The 16,315-nt window shown below is 38.4% G+C and overlaps 1 protein-coding gene and 1 non-coding gene across 3 annotated transcripts; one reads left to right on the top strand and one right to left on the bottom strand.

Moving 5' to 3' along the window:
- Positions 1-154: 154 nt before the first annotated feature.
- Positions 155-13,356, bottom strand: LOC104094100 (probable NOT transcription complex subunit VIP2). Of its 2 annotated transcripts, XM_009599963.4 has the most exons (14): positions 13,203-13,353; positions 10,965-11,109; positions 5,761-5,869; positions 5,509-5,687; positions 4,797-5,178; positions 3,790-3,996; positions 3,604-3,699; positions 2,764-2,852; positions 2,471-2,653; positions 1,198-1,620; positions 1,068-1,120; positions 944-985; positions 606-750; positions 155-487 (listed from the first exon to the last, which is right to left on the bottom strand). In XM_009599963.4, the coding sequence occupies exons 2-14, from the start codon at positions 10,980-10,982 to the stop codon at positions 428-430; spliced, it is 1,986 nt and encodes a 661-aa protein (XP_009598258.1). In that variant the 5' UTR covers positions 10,983-11,109; positions 13,203-13,353; the 3' UTR covers positions 155-427. The 2 variants fall into 2 exon arrangements, with proteins under 2 accessions (XP_009598258.1, XP_009598260.1); XM_009599965.3 differs by lacking the exon at positions 10,965-11,109 and having other exon boundaries at positions 13,203-13,356.
- On the top strand, positions 5,761-5,841 carry LOC117276248 (small nucleolar RNA snoR35). The gene has a single exon (XR_004506483.1). It is a non-coding gene; the product is annotated as a small nucleolar RNA snoR35 (small nucleolar RNA).
- Positions 13,357-16,315: the final 2,959 nt, after the last annotated feature.

The following is a 16,315-nucleotide window of genomic DNA, read 5'->3' as shown; positions in this document are numbered from 1 at the left end:
AATAATAGCACTCAAGCACCAGAAATTTTTTCCTAGATGGCGAATGCCAAAAAGAGTTCATAATTAGAACCTGCAGAAAGTCAACTATGCACTCACCTATAATTTTGCTGTTCTTTCTTGTACTGAAATGTCAGTGGCTGAGGAATGAGCCAGCTTTTGCTTGAAATCAATGTCTTTTTTCAATACTCCATTAATATTCTATGAACAGTGTCTTAAAGATGGCATTTCCACCATGAGATTTGGAGAAAACATTTTGTGACTTGCAACATCTAAAAGATACAAGAAGCAAATCACCAATGACTAAGACAACTCTAATGTTAACAATTGCTGTCAACCACTGCATTGAGCAGAAACTACAGGTGAACTACCTGGCTCCTAGAAAAAAGGAATATGTTGAAAATGTACACTTATAAACTGCACCACCAAGTTAGTGTTGAGGCAGAACAGGTCTTTTTTCCAACATTTCATAGTGAAGCACAAAATTATCCTGCATCAAAGTTGCAGACAAATCAGAACATCAGAAACCTTGTAAAAACTGAAGCGCCTTGGCATGTGACGAACACAACTAATAATACGAATTTAACGCTGCGTTATGATATCCATACTTTGCGGATTGTCTCCCATGTGTTTGGATCAAAACAAATGTAAGACCCTCTCTCATATGCATTCGTCTTGACGAGAGGCTCCATGTTGGCAACCCGCATAAACCACAACCGATGTTCTCTGTGATAGAACCAGCCGCGGTTGTACCTGCACATAGAAAATGCAGCCTGCTATTAACCAAAACTTCAACAACGCGCTTAGCACAACACACATCCAGAAAGTCAACTATGCAGCAAGACGAACATCCTAGCATAGCAATACTGACAAAATAGCTCTTGGGTATACAATAGAAGAAAATATGACCTAGAACAACCAAATTAGTAACAATGAGAGAACATACAGTTCATTTGCAGCATATAGCTGTGCTTCATCTTTTGGCATGCTGCAAAAAACAACAGATCCTGTTATTATTGCATTGGAATTTTACAATCAAGGAACATCGGCTAGATCACCAAAAGACTTGCCTGTAAAAAATGTAGAACAAAGTATCTAGCTGAAACTTTGAGAAGTACGCTTGCTGCGGCCAAAATAGAAAATTATTCAATATATAAAATAGGTCAGATACAGATAAACAAGAATGCAAAGGCAGCTCACATTTAAAGGTGGTGGTTGCTTCGCATAATAACATTGGGGTACTGTAAATTCTGGATCCCCCTTAGCAGGCTCATCAGACCATGGGGAACCAAATGTCTTGTACAAATTTTCAGCAGAGTTCAAATTTAATCCAAGTGTTGTTAGATCAATTCCAAGTGCAAGAGAAGTCAAATCCGGATCGCTCATCCGTATTACACTTAGCAAACCAAGCATACCAAACGGGTCAGGAGCAACTTGGGATTGCATGGACTTTAAGCTCTGATCCCTCAATGGCTGACCTAAAGTGGACATTTGCTGCAACCGAAATTGGGATTGACCCTGATGCTGTTGGTACTGCTGGATAAGCTGATCATATGATCCAATCCCAGAAACAGTACCTGAAGAGTTAAGAGGTCGTAACCCAATACCAGGAGGTCCACCACCCTGAATCCATAGGGGAAAAGAATGTTAGTGCCCTTTAAAACTGAATAAATGCAACCTCTATAGCACACACCGGGAATTTAGACTTGACCACTAGCTTGTCCACATCAAAATTATAGTTTCCAATGTAAGTTTTTTCTTTCTTTCACCTGGCAATAAGGAGGGCAGATTTCTGCTATATTGCCGACCAATAGAAACTTGTACCAAAATCAAACCTTGACTGTCAAATCAGCTAGGTCAAGTAGGGAAAGCACTCAGGAAGAAGAACATTCAGCACTGAACCAATCCCGTATCCACACACAAAAAGAAAGAACTAAGAAGATGGAAGGCAAATACGTGTTCAAACAATCTTCTTTGCAAACAAAATCTTTCGTTGGAAACTATGTCGTGCAGAACTACGGGTTTTGACCTTATATACAATAAAGTATAATTCTATGCATCAAACATCGCTGAAAGGCAGAAAAGTTCCACCATAAAGAAGAAGGGGTTCCCAGGGCCAAATCCAAAAATGATAGGATCATTTCTAGTGGGACTGCACTCTGCAGGCACAGCACAGATAAGAAAGGGAAAAGCTAAAACATATTCAGAACAAGGTAGTGGATTGAAGTAGTACATTGTAAATCTGATCGTCAGCAGCAGAGGGTTTGATTCTCGTTATACACGTAGGGAGAAAAAAAAAATTTGGAAGTAGTCTGAAAAAGTTGGGCTACATAATCTTTTACTTGAGGCAGACAAGATAATAATTTCTCCCAGCGTCCCTCAACCCCAAAGGACTGAAACAAAGGAACTGATAGTTAACCAAAAAAAGAAGGGTTAAAAAAAGGTAAAGCCATAAAAATCAAGAGTAATGCACCTGTTGCTGATAACTGGAGTGCGATGATTGGAAGACATCTGAACCATGTAAACTCAGCAGATCCTGGTTATTTATATTTGAAAAGGAGACACCACTACTACTAACAGATGGAGCATGCAGCTGCTGCTGCGGACGATTCGATGAGTATGTTCCCCCCAAGTTAAAACCAGCAGATCTTCCCATCTGCACCGTTAGATCAAGATGAATACAAGACAGATTCAGCAGGCTGAAGCATTTATTATAAGGATATGATTCTAAAAAATAACCACTGAGTTTCAGAAATCTGAGCTTACTGATAAGTGTTGCTGCTGCATCATCGAAAGGGTATTATCATGGAATTGCTCTTTCTGGTGAGGATCCATAGCATAATCAGCATTCCCACCTTAGCAAACATGAGAGCAATACTATAATTAGACTCCTACCATGGAAGAGAAACGTCCTCCACCCCCCTCCACCCCTCATTCTCTATCGCCCCCATTTCTTTCCCTGATGACACCCCCTCCCCAAACTCATTCATACCTTGCAGCAAAGTAGACATATTTACAAATTATATTTTTTCCTGATAATTACATATTTTACAAATTTAGGCAGAAATAACTAACAACAAAGGCCATAAAGCATGGCAAAACCCCTGTTCCTTCCTTCTCAGGAAAAAAAAGATCTATACAGCAAAGACAGAGTACCATAGTGGAGAGGAAGTTTTAGCTTGTGAATTGACAGCCTCTACTGTCATGCTAGAAACTGTTAACTTGCAATTCAACATTAACATTCAAGCGAGGAGAGATAAGGATGAAGTGGAGAGGCTACTCCATTATCTCCTTACCAAGGAGATGTAATCATCCTCCACTTCATGTTGTTTGGTACAACCGAAGGGAAGTAAATAAGACTCCCTTTTAATTCTATCCAATTAAGGAAATAAAAGTCTGACATGGAAGGTTATGAAAACATCCAGTTTTACTTCACCTCCTTTATTACAGAAAGAACAGGGAATGTCTCCTACATGTCCTCTTTTTACTTCCCTAACCTGCCTTTACTTTTCTGATCGCAGCCAAAAGTGTAAAAGCAAACATGTGCAGAATGCTACCACTTGGATCAACCCACTAAGACAGAGCTTTGTGCATGCAGATGAGCACCTTTAAATCCTGGTAAAGCAGGAAAATCTTCATTTTGAATGCTGAATTCCTGATTTTGTTGAACAATAGGACTAAGCCCTTGCTTCCGTAAGGAACCTGAGATTGTCTTTTTATCAGTATTCTAAATGAACTGTATGATAAATGCACTTGCACAGAATATCTTGAAGGAGAAGAAACTCTAAGTACCCAATTGTCCTTGAGGTCCTCCAGCCGAACTAGGCCGGCTGCTTAGCTGAGGGAAATCATTGATATCAAAAGGAGATCCATCATTTGAATTTACATCATTCAACAATCCCATAGAGTTAAAATTGCTAAATGCTTGGACGTGGTTTTGAGACAGTGGGCCACCAGCAGGATAGGAGTTCCCTAACATAGAAAGAACCTGCGGAGAGGCTGAATCCAGATACTACCATTAGCATAAGGAATTCACCAACCTACAAACAGTGGGTGTTACATATATGATACACATAATTAACCTATCTACAAATGACATCTCTACGTGAAATCAATGACAAAAGCTGCAACAGTTTCCAATTTGTTTATTTAGGCACTCAAGTTGAATAAGACCAAAACATAGTTTTTCCATCAAAACTAACACATTTGACAAACAATAAAAACCGTTGTTTGTTCTCCATCCCTCTTGTTTTCCTTCCTTTCCATTGCCTCATCCCTACTATTTTCTTTTTTCCCTTCCAAGCCATAATTCAGAAGTTTAGTCTGATCCACCGACACATTCTTTATCGAGGTAGAAGTTTAGTCTGATCCACCATCTGATGTTTTTGGACTGAAAATAAACTTAGAACCAGTCCCACTCGCAACTCATGTTTGAGACTAGGTAGTTTGATCAAATATATGATGCTTTCTCACCAAGGTTTGCTGTTAGCAAATTTAGCACATAGACAAATCACATTCATTTTTTTACTACATTGGAAAATAACAATAACCTCCAAAACATCAGACAGTGCAGCCGAAAGAAACAAAAGACTGAAACTAGCTAATGCTCTGCCAACTGAAATCTCTTCAATAACATTGAACAGTGAAACAGAGAAATCAAAACAAGAACCCAAGGGAGTTAACAAACTAGAAGGGGGAAACCATCAGTCATTTAAGCTAATTTATGTGCTGAAGAGCAGACAAAACAAGGGAATAACAAACTAAAAGAGGGAAACCATCATCCATTCACGTTAATTTACCTTGCTGAAGAACACCACTCATTAGCCTATTAGGTCCTTGAACATTCAAATTTCCAGAGCCAGAGTTGGCGTTCATATTTAGCCGTGAAGTAAGACCAGCCACAGACAATCCTGCACCAGAGCTAATGCTTCTGCCAATGTTGCCCCCACCAACTATATTTCCAACTGAGTTTGTCATCCTTGGGCCTGCATTTCCCAAAATGGGGGACACCCCAAGCCCTGGCACAGAACTTCGATTACCAATTGCTGCAGAGGTTGGGAGAATTCCAGGGATAGAACCCCCTACACCATTAGTGTTACTGCTATATCCCGGGTTACCAACAACACTCATACCACCTCTACTCGTCATCCCAGAATGACCATGCGAATTGCCTTGGGATATCTGCAATACAAATACTAATAGGCTTTTAAGATATGCAATACAAGGGAATGCCAACCTAGCATACACAGGAGAAGAAAACAAGCCAGAATAGTTTCTGAATGGAGTTAAATAGGTTCTTGAAATGGCTTATAATAATATAATTAGTAGTACATCTCTCGAGCTCTTCTCACCTCCATTTTCAAAAAGTCAAGTTAAATCATTTCCAGAGTCAAAATCACACCCCCAATATGTTCAAAGAATTCCTTCTCCAGTTCAGCCATGGTTTCCCAAGTCCAGGAGACAGCTTAGAAGAGAAAATAACAATGAATTCAAAATAAAAGTTACACAAACCTGAGAAAGGGCAGTGGGAAGATTGTTTGGTACAAAACGACCACCAGAAAGATTATTCCCAGATTGCTGGACACCACTGGAGGGCACGTTATTTATTGCCGTGTTTCTTGAACCAAGTGCTCCGTGCATGTTTGGAACGTTGAAACTCCCATGAATGTTATGCAGCCCCTGGATACTTCCTGTGAGGAAGAAGTTTTACCGATAGATCGGCCTAATTATCTGAAAGTAACAAGAATCCAGCAAAAAACTAACCTGAGTGATGATAAAGAGGGGAGGGTGCACCAGATTGAGGAGAGAAAGAGGAAGGAAATGAGCGGCCGGTGTTATCAGGAAGATTTGAAGCTGATCCGTTCAGAGAAGACTACAACCAAGTGGAAGAAAATACATCAAGAGTGAATTACTAAAAATTTGTTTACTTCAGCATACCCTTTCTCAGGCATGAAGAAGTTATCTAAAACCCGATGCCAACCAGGGATCTAATACACCACAGAGAAAAGGTAATCAATCAAATATAGCAGAAGTGGTCCATAAAGCTGCTCAACTTTGATTATTCAACCATAAACTCAAAATTTCAAACTTTAACTGTAGTTTCAAACAATCAAGCAAGACATGAAATTGGGGTTTTTTAAAAAAAAGGTTGCTCATCCAGCAAAGGGAGCTGGTTTCTTTGGAGTGATAAATGCACGACATTCTACGAAAAGGCCAGCCATCTACAAATGGCCAAGAATATACATAAACCAAAGTCACGAAAGGAAGTCCGTTACTGAAATATCATAATACTTAGATGCCAAAAAATCCATCAAAATTTCAATATTTCCAACAGTGCCAGTGTTTAATAAAGCGATCGCTTCGTCACTTTAAGCGAGAAGCGATGCGAAGCGACAGTGCATCGCTTTTCTGAAGCTGAAGCGACGCAGAAGCGAGAAGCGAAAAAGCGATCCCTTCAGTCAAAAGAGGTCATTTGTTTAAAAAAAAAAAGATTGGGTCTTTTTTTATTATACAAAACATAGACCCCAAAGTGAAGACATTTCATTCTCTTCTTCCATTTCATCGAGCATCGCTGCTGCTGCTGCTAGGGTTCCAGAAGTCCGTCCAAGTAATTTCTTCTTCTTTGGAATGTTGCTGCTTTGCTGATTTTAGTATATAAACTTAATTATTATTATGTTTTTCAGTTTTTTTCTTTTTCTTTGAAATGTTACTGATTTCAGTTATTAAATTAAATTTAATTAAGGTGTTGCTGATTTCAGTTATATTTTCAGTTTATTTCATTATGTTTGTTTTTCTTATATCTTAATAGGGATATATATTGAACTTTTTGATTATTTATATTGTCTCTTTGCAAGGTTTAATTTATGTTTTTTAAGAATTGTGCTTCACTTCAATGAAGCGTGCGCTTCGCTTTTGAAGCAAGGCGAGCCTATGTCGCTTTTTTGCGCTTCTCGCTCTCAAAAACACTAAACAGTACATAACCATTAAAAGAACACCGCATTCAGGAAGTCCATTCATTTGCACAATGCATCAACCTGTTATGGGAATAGCTTCTGTTCAAGGAACAAGTCTTTCCATAACCATTGCTAGGAAATTTCACTAGCTCTGCCGTCAGAAGCCCCATATTGACGACCACGCCTCAAAACTGCTGACAGTTTCAACATAGCAGCAAGAAAGGTGATGATAAAGCGAATGACTCATCAGCAAATCTATCATGCTACCATAAAAATTGGGCGACAATGCTTAATTTCGGAGATACTTGAGGACAATAGCATGATGCCTCAAAGTTCTTCTACTAGACAGGTGATACTAGACAGGTGATGTCAGTTCACTCCTTCAATGATAATTGTAGTTTGACTTTCTAAAAAGGAATTTCATTATATTCCAAATCAAGTATTGATCAGCTCGAACGAAGTAGCGACTAAAAAGAGCAAATGTTAACCCAACTAATCTAACAACATAACTAAAATCAAATACTTCACAAAAGGAGGACCTTTAGCCTATGGCAACAGAAATAGATATTCCTTTCGTGCCAAAATTTATACGAAAACCTCTCACTCTAGGATGTTCCAAGTTGTTTTACACTATTGCTTGATCAAAAAAATTGCCAACTCTATTCTACTAAAAATGCATTCTATATAACTTTCACAATATTCAGAAATCAAATTTATTCAACTATTCTACTTTAACCTATGATGTGATTTTACTCTCTTCTCTCTCTCCTCTCTCCTCTCTCCTCTCTCCTCTCTCCTCTCTTCCTCTCCCCCTCTCCTATTCTTTGCAGTTCCCTTCCCTTCTCTCTGCTACACTGCCGCTTCTTTCTTTTCTTGAACGCACAGCGGGTGTTATAGACCTACCACGCCGTGGGTCTCCCTCTTATTCTCTTTCCCCGGCTCTACTCCTCCGGAAGGGTGATAAGGGTCTTTGCATGGATTGCAAGGTTATACCAAGCAAGAACCTCACGACTCAGCATAGGTTATTGGTGATGGACTTAGAGATCGTGATGAAGAAGAAGAGGAGATCTGTGTATGGTCAGCCTAGGATCAGGTGGGGTGCCTTGACTAATGACAAAGCACAGAAGTTGGGGGGAAGTTGCTGGCTATAGGAGCATGGAAGAGCAGTGGGGACACAAGCCGTATGTGGACCACAACAGTGGAGTATATTAGAGTAGTTGCGAGAGAGGTGTTAGGGGTCTCGAAGGGTTTCTCTGGCGGCCGCAAAGGTGGCTGGTGGTGCAGTGAAGGGGTACACGAGAAAGTGGAGGCCAAGAAAGCGGCGTACTTGAAGCTTATAAAGAGTATGGACAAGGAGGCGAAGAGGATGAACAGGAAGGGGTATAGGAGGGCTAAGAAAAAGGCGAAGTTAGCGGTTACTGCGGCTAAGACTGCGGCTTTTGGGCATTTGTATGAAGAGCTTTGGGCCAAAGGCGAGAACAAGAAGTTATACATGCTAGCCAAGGTGAGGGAGAGGAAGGCCCGTGATCGGGATCAAGTGAAGTGCATCAAAGATGAAGAAGGTAGAGTTTTGATGGAAGAGGTTCAGATTAGGCGAAGGTGGCACACATACTTCCATTAATTCCAAAATGAAAAGGGTGATAGGAACATTATGGTGGGATTTCGGGTATTATAGGCGCATAAGAATAGAGGAGGTCGAGGGGGTTATATGCAAGATGCACAAGGGTAGAGCAACCGGTCCAGACGAAATCTCTGTGGAATTTTGGAAAAATGCGGGTAGGGCAGGTTTGGAGTAGCTCACTAGTTTGTTCAACGTCATTTTTAGGACGAAGAAGATGCCCGAAGAATAGAGGTGGGGTACGATGATTCCGTTGTATAAGAACAAGGGTGATATCCAAAGTTGCAATAATTATAGGGGGATTAAGCTGCTTAGTCATATGATGAAAGTTTGGGTGAGTGGTTGAAGCGAGGGTAATGAGCAGTGTGTCCATTTCTGATAACCAGTTCGGTTTCATGCTGGGGCGTTCGACTATGGAAGCCATTCAACGTGTGAAGAGATTGGTGGAGCGGTATAGGGAGATGAAAAAGGATTTGCATATGGTGTTCATTTGACCTAGAAAAAACTTATGACAAAGTCCCGAGAGAGGTGCTTTGGAGATGTTTGGAGGCTAAGGGGGTCCCAGTAGCCTATATTAGGGTGATTAAGGACATGTATGATGGAACCAAAACTCGGGTTAGGATAACGGGAGGAGACTCGGAACACTTTCCGGTTGTGATGGGGTTGCACCAGGGATCAGCTCTTAGCCCATTTTTATTTTCCTTGGCGATGGACGCATTGACGCGACACATTCAAGGAGAGGTGTCATGGTGTATGTTATTTGCTTATGACATTGTTCTTATTGACGAGACGCGGGATGGTGTTAACGAGAGGCTGGAGGTCTGGAGGCAGACCCTTGAGTCTAAGGGTTTCAAGTTGAACAGGACCAAGACGGAATACTTGGAGTGTACGTTACCTAGGAAGCTGATATGGAGGTGAGGCTTGATACACAAGTCATCCCGAAGAGAGTTAGTTTCAAGTACCTTGGATCTATAATCAAGGTAATGGGGAGATTGATGAGGAAGTCACGCACCGTATCGGAGCAGGATGGATGAAGTGGAGGCTCGCTTCCGGTGTCTTGTGTGATAAGAATGTGCCGCTGAGACTTAAAGGCAAGTTCTACAAGGTTGTAGTTAGACCGACAATGTTGTATGGAGCAGAGCGTTGGCCTGTTAAGAATCCTCATGTCCAAAAGATAAAAGTAACTGAGATGAGGATGTTAAGGTGTATGTGTGGGCATACCGGGTTGGATAAGATTAGGAATGAAGTTATTCGGAATAAGGTGGGAGTAGCCCCTGTGGAGGATAAGATGCAGGAAGCGAGGTTGAGATGGTTCGGGCATGTCAAGCAGAGAAGTATAGAAGCCCCAGTCAGAAGGTGCGAGAGGTTAGCCTCAGTGGGTAATGGGTATTAAGAGGGGTAGAGGTAAGCTTAAGAAGTCTTGGGGAGAGGTTATTAGGCGGGACATGGCGCAGCTGGAGCTGACTGAGGACATTGCCCTATACAAGAGGATTTGGATGTCGAAAATTAGGGTAGAAGGCTAGTAGGTAGTCGAGCGTTTCTCTTTGTTTTACTCAGTTCACTAGCATTAGTGTTAGTATGATATCCTTCGATTCATTGGCTTTTACTACCTAGAGTTTAGTTGTTTTCTTGGCTTCGGTCTTTTTTATCTTGTTGTTATTTCTACTTGTTGACATCCGTTCTCCAGCCGAAGGTCTATCGGAAACAGACTCCCTACCCTGGAAGGGTAGGGGTAAGGCTGCGTACATCTTACCCTCCCCAGACCCCACTTGTGTGAAATTACTGGGTTTGTTGTTGTTGTTGTTGATATTAACTTTTCAAAACATTAATTAGTCCTATTGTTCCATTACACTCTTTCCCTTTTAGTCTGTTCTAAGTAACTGAGACCTTTCTAAATTTGGAAACTCCCTTTTAGTCTGTTCTAAGTAACTGAGACCTTTCTAAATTTGGAAACTCTAACTTTAAACTTCCTACTATTATACACTTAATGACATGCTCCTATATCCATAGAATTGTCATGGCATGTTTAAAACCACAGGTTACCAAGTGTACTATTAGTATGTGTGAAAAGTCTTTCTTTCTTCTTTACACTACAAATAATATAATTGATCAATCAAATTAACAGCCTAAACTCCTTGTCCAGTCAAAACTGTAAAATAAAATGGATGGCAAGAGTAATTGGAAATCCAAGAGAGGAGGTCAAAACCAGATTTTATCAGCATTAACCTACTTCTTGTATAAAAATTAGCACCAACTCTTCTTCCAAGAGTAACAAGGTGACCAGAAAAGGGGCTAATTGAGAAGAAAACTTTTTCGCCTAACAAAAAAAGCAATGAATACAAGAACATAACTCAAATATCAAAATACGAATAAATGTTGTAAAGAAAGATGAATACATTGAGTAACCCTGACATTGCAGAAATGTCAAGAGGTCATGCAGAAAAATTTTCCTGGTTGTACAGCAGCTTCCCTTATCCTTTTCTTCAGAAAGGTTATGGGAGAAAATATTGGAAGCCTTTCCAATGAGTAAATACCTAGTATCTGAAAAGGAATGCGATTGGAATAACCAGTCAAAAAGTATTATCAATCTCTAGGATAAAATTGAACGAGAAAAGAAAGAAGATGACATCAGAAAGTAATCAAAACAAAAAACAAATCCTTGAGACATGCTGAGACAGCCACTGAGCATAAAATACAATTTCTGAACAAGCATAACATATGACCCAGTGAAAGCCAGTTTTTAGAAACAAATTCAAAAAGAGCTTGCATCATCGGTTCACAATGTCAGCAAAAAATTCAGAAAGGCATGCAAACCATCATGTTCATGTTTCTATCATGCAACTTGGAGGTCCAAAATTCAAAATCTATTCAATGAAAGTCTTTCCTTAGTCGGAAAGTTTACTTTGCATCTGAATTTGTAGCAGTGTTATCAAAGGCGAAAAGCGCAAAAAAACTCTAAGGTCCATTGGGGTTTTAAGTGCAAAGCGCAAATAAAACGTGGGCTTTAATGAAAAAAGGCGCAACGGAAGAAAAAGTAAAAAATATGCATGTAATCCACGACTAATCATTATAAGCATGAATAACAAATATATGGACAACGAAATTGAACAAAAATTCACAATAAAGTGAAATATCAATTGTTTAAGGTCGCATTTTCAGGATTACACTCATTAGCAAGGAAAAGTATGACTTAGAGATTTGATGCGACACTAAAACGCCCACAAAGCAAGGCGAAGCGGTCAACGTATTTTGAGCCTCGCTTCAGGGCTTAAGCGCGCTTTAAGTGTGCCTTTGACAACACTGATTTGTAGGGTAGCAAGCTCCCCAATGGATTAATGGAGAAGCGTGCAAACTAACGCAATCACCCTCCATCATATAAAAACCAAGCACCAATTCAACGATGAAAAGATTTTAAGAAGTTTCCTTACATGCAACAAACCACTCAATATGCAAATTAACAACTTCTGCATACACATCATAAGAACTAAGAACACTTACTCTCTCCCACCGTTTTTAAAAGAGAAAAGCGCAAAAAGAACGATGACATTCTTGGGGCTTGAAATAAAAAGAAGAAGTAAGTGCACGCTTCTTTAGAGTGAAGCACACAATTTATGGAAAACCAAAAGTACCATACATATATGAATTTAGCGCTATAATAATCAAATCCCAATTAAAATAACTTCTTTCAAGATCGGATATAAAATAATGTCGATGTCAATTCAACTCCTAATTTTATAACTGATATTAATTAAACTCCTTAAAGTTGAGATTCCAATCAGCGACCATTTCTCACCGGGATCACTTTGCGCGTCATCATCTAAAGCACGCACTTAGCTTAAGCATGAAGCGTGACCCTTTGCTTTGCATCGCTTCGTCACTAAATGTTTATAACACTGCTCTATCCAAATAACTCTCAGACTGTTCCAGAAAAGTAATAATGATAGAAAAATAACTCTCAGACTGCTCGGCATGGAATTTTTTTTATTTATTCTTTTTATAAAGGTTACACACGGCAAGGAATTCACAGCTTTCAACAGGTAATTTCTACATTTCCTTTTTTTTCTTTTGGTCACTGACTACTTAAATTACTTATTACAATGGACTAAAAACAAAGTAGTCTAACCAACAACAATCCAGAGAAGCTAAATTACAAACAAAACAAAAATCACATTTCCACACAGTGGCGGAGCCACATGCCGTCCGAAAATTACACTGTCTAACTCAGTAATATTTTTAAAAATATGTATATATACTATATAATGACACCCCTCTACTTCTTGGTGAGTTTATTTCTTTATATCTTGACTTAGCTTAATAAAAAACCTGGATCCACAGTCGAGCAACAATGAAAGTGAAATTTTTGACATACATACTTCCACAGGCCAGAAAAACAAAAACAAAAAATACAATTCATCCTTCTTCTACAACTAATCCACGCAAAGCGCGAGTAAAACACAATTAAATAAAAAAAAATACAATTCATAGGTAAACTGAAAACAAAAGCCAAGAAAAAAAAAAAGTAACAGTAAATCAGAACCCTAGCATTTTTGCCAGATATACAAAATTGACAGTTACATATACGGATAGATACATATAGATAGATCGATAGAGATAGAAAGAGAAGTAATTATTACCGGAAAAAAAGAGAGAGTGGGAGAACTGCGAGAAAAGAAGGTGCGAGTAGTGATCTTCGATGGCGTGATGATGGAAAGAGAAGAGGGAAAAAAGGAGAAACGGAAAAGAAAAAGGGCCTATAAAAAGATTTTCGAAACCCAAAACCCAAAAGCCCAACAACTGCTATAGCCTATAGATTTTGTATTGGCAATCCATTAAAATGTCACTAATAACATTCAATAAACCAACAAAAATTACTAATGAATCATCATAAAAATATTTATTCTTCCTATTTTATGTTGCTCTATTACTATTCTGTCCAATATTACACAAATCTGTCACACATTGTAAACTTTAATTACAAAAAAGGTACGTTCAAAGTCTAATTATTTTCTTGTTTACTTATTCATGCGCCTAAGGCGGCATGTAAGCAAAATGTGCACGGTAAATAAAAAATTATTAGAAAAAAAGAAATAAAGACCGTGGTTCATAGGGACCCCAAGAAAAGGGGATAGAGAGTGTGAAACTGGATTTTCAAGCATAAAATAATTTTTATGACATCCTAGTAAAGGTAATGAATTATTAAAATCCAATCGAAATATCAAACGTCATATTACGAGACACCCAACTAAATGGACAAAGGACAATTACACACCTCTTCTAAAAAATTGAACCAACTCATATAATCATACCTCTCTATAACAATTGGGTTCTATGATTTATAGATATTTAGTGAATTTCTTAATACATAGAAAATATGAACAAACACGTATGCATTCACGTGACTCTGTAGCTTATATGCTATATCCGCCTCTATAGTGAGCAAGCTGATGAATTGCTCAAACAAAAGAGAAAATCAAAAACATCTTCAACATAGAGCAAAAGAAACAAAAATCATACCCGGAAAAATCACTCACACAAATACATTGAATACATTGCACAAATAGTATACTTTGTATTCATTGCACAAATAACAATATTCAAGCATAAACAACACAATAAGACCTTTGTTAAATATAAGTTTCAATGATGAAAAAAATAATATATCACGTTTGGTGCAAGATCACAAGGGATAAAACAAAAAAATCAAGATTTTCCATCATTCAAGTATGGACTAAGGAAACAATCTATCAACGAGAACTCTAGAATCAAAGGAAAGGAAAAGTATCAATGATTAGAGATAAAAAATGAAGAAGCAGCAAAAATCTGGAAGAAGAATCAATCAATGATTTGATAGATGATTGACGGAAGATATTATAGGAATGTCCCAAAATCAAAGGAAAACAAGATTGCAAAGCTCTTCACTGGAGATCATTAAAGCCCAAAATCAGGGGATCCATCATCAATCACTCAAGTAACGGGAAGATTTGCCCAACAAAAGAAAAGTTTGTCAAGGCCACAAGTGAAGGTAGATCAACGGAAACTTAACTTTATTCTTGAAAAGAATCAATTTACAATTCGTTTCAAGGGTCAACTCTATTGGGTTTGTATTCTCTCAAGATTCACGTCAATCAAGAATCAAGAAGGCCTCACGAAGTATATATACATTTGTTTCAGGCTTGAAGCATCACTCTTTTTGTTCTACTCCAAACAAGCATTGTAGTTCCTTTTTAGATCTGCTGTGTAATTAGTGAGAAAAGAAAATGAGATAAACATTATTGAGGCATTGTATCAAGAAGAAAAAAGTGACTTAGAGACTAAGTTGTTGGTGTAAAGCTACATCAACCATCTTGTAAGTGAGAAATTTTAAATACTAAAAGAGAACACCCTTGCAACCCAAGGGAACTGGACGTAGGATTCACATTAAATCTGAACCAGTATAAAAATCCTGGTGTCTTTAATTCCTGCACTTTACTTCTGCATTATTACTATTTTGTTCTTATCTCTAGTCGACTAATTGGTAAACTAGTCAACTACTTAGAATACAGAAAATAAAAATCGATAATTCATCCCCCCCCCCCCCCCAACCTTGTACTTTCAACCTTCCCAACATATCCCAAAAACATAGCAATATAGGTATAACTGAGTTTAATATTTTGTGAAGAAATGCCAAATAAAACTTTACTCAAGCCAACAAATATAAAAATTAGCCTTCCTGAAAATGCCATAAATTACATTAAACTACAACAATATAAGTGTTGGGTATTCTTCCGTTTCAGTTTTCACCCATTTTTCACCATTTTCTCTATCGTATAAACCTACCTACTAATCTGTCTATCACGACCCGAAAATCCCACCCTCGGGACTCTGATGGCACCTAATATTTTACTTGCTAGGCAAGCCAACTTTAAAATAGTTTATCCATTTTTAATAGTTCATATTAAATAATAATAAAGAAACTGAAATAACTGAAATAAATCTGAAGTAAAGTGCGGAAAATCATAACAACTAAAATATTTAATACAACCCTGAATCTGGTATCACAAGTGCACGAGTTACTAAAATACTACAGATAAAGGTCTGAATAAAAGTACAGTTGTCTGAAAGAAAATACACATCTAAGATATAGTAGAAGGGGACTTCAGGCATGCGAACGCCGAGCAGTTGTACCACAAGTCTTCGTACTGATAGTCAACCTGAGCAATATACTGACCGCCGCTGGGATCGACTCCAAAATTTGTACAATAAGTACAGAGTGTAGTATGAGTACAACCGACCACATATACTCTGTAAGTGTCGAGCCTAAACTCGACGAAGTAGTGACGAGGCTAAGGTGGGTCACTTACAATAACCTGTATGCAGTATAAAATAATGACATGAAAGGAAAATACGGAAACGAAACAAGGCAGTTAACTCATAGAAATAACTCAATCCTCAAAGAAAACCAGTAAATACTAGAAATACCAATACTTAGAGTCTCATACGAATGTATCGAAGCCAACACAATACAATAAGGAATAGAAAACACATAAATTATTACGTCACGCAAATCGATTCCACTGTACAATACGATTCTCTCTTATTCCACCATGTAAATATCAATAATAATAAGTAAATATATGTTGCGGCGTGCAACCCGATCCCACCATATAATCAGAGTCAATATCATAATTCACTTTTATCTCACCATATCAATCCACCCTTATTTCATATGTTGCGACGCGCAACCCGATCTCACTGTATCAATATAAAT

The sequence above is a fragment of the Nicotiana tomentosiformis genome, chromosome 11, assembly GCF_000390325.3.
Source record: "Nicotiana tomentosiformis chromosome 11, ASM39032v3, whole genome shotgun sequence".
Taxonomy (NCBI): domain Eukaryota; kingdom Viridiplantae; phylum Streptophyta; class Magnoliopsida; order Solanales; family Solanaceae; genus Nicotiana; species Nicotiana tomentosiformis.
The sequence above is the reverse complement of the archived record's forward strand: the minus strand, read 5'-3'. Positions and strand labels throughout refer to the sequence as shown.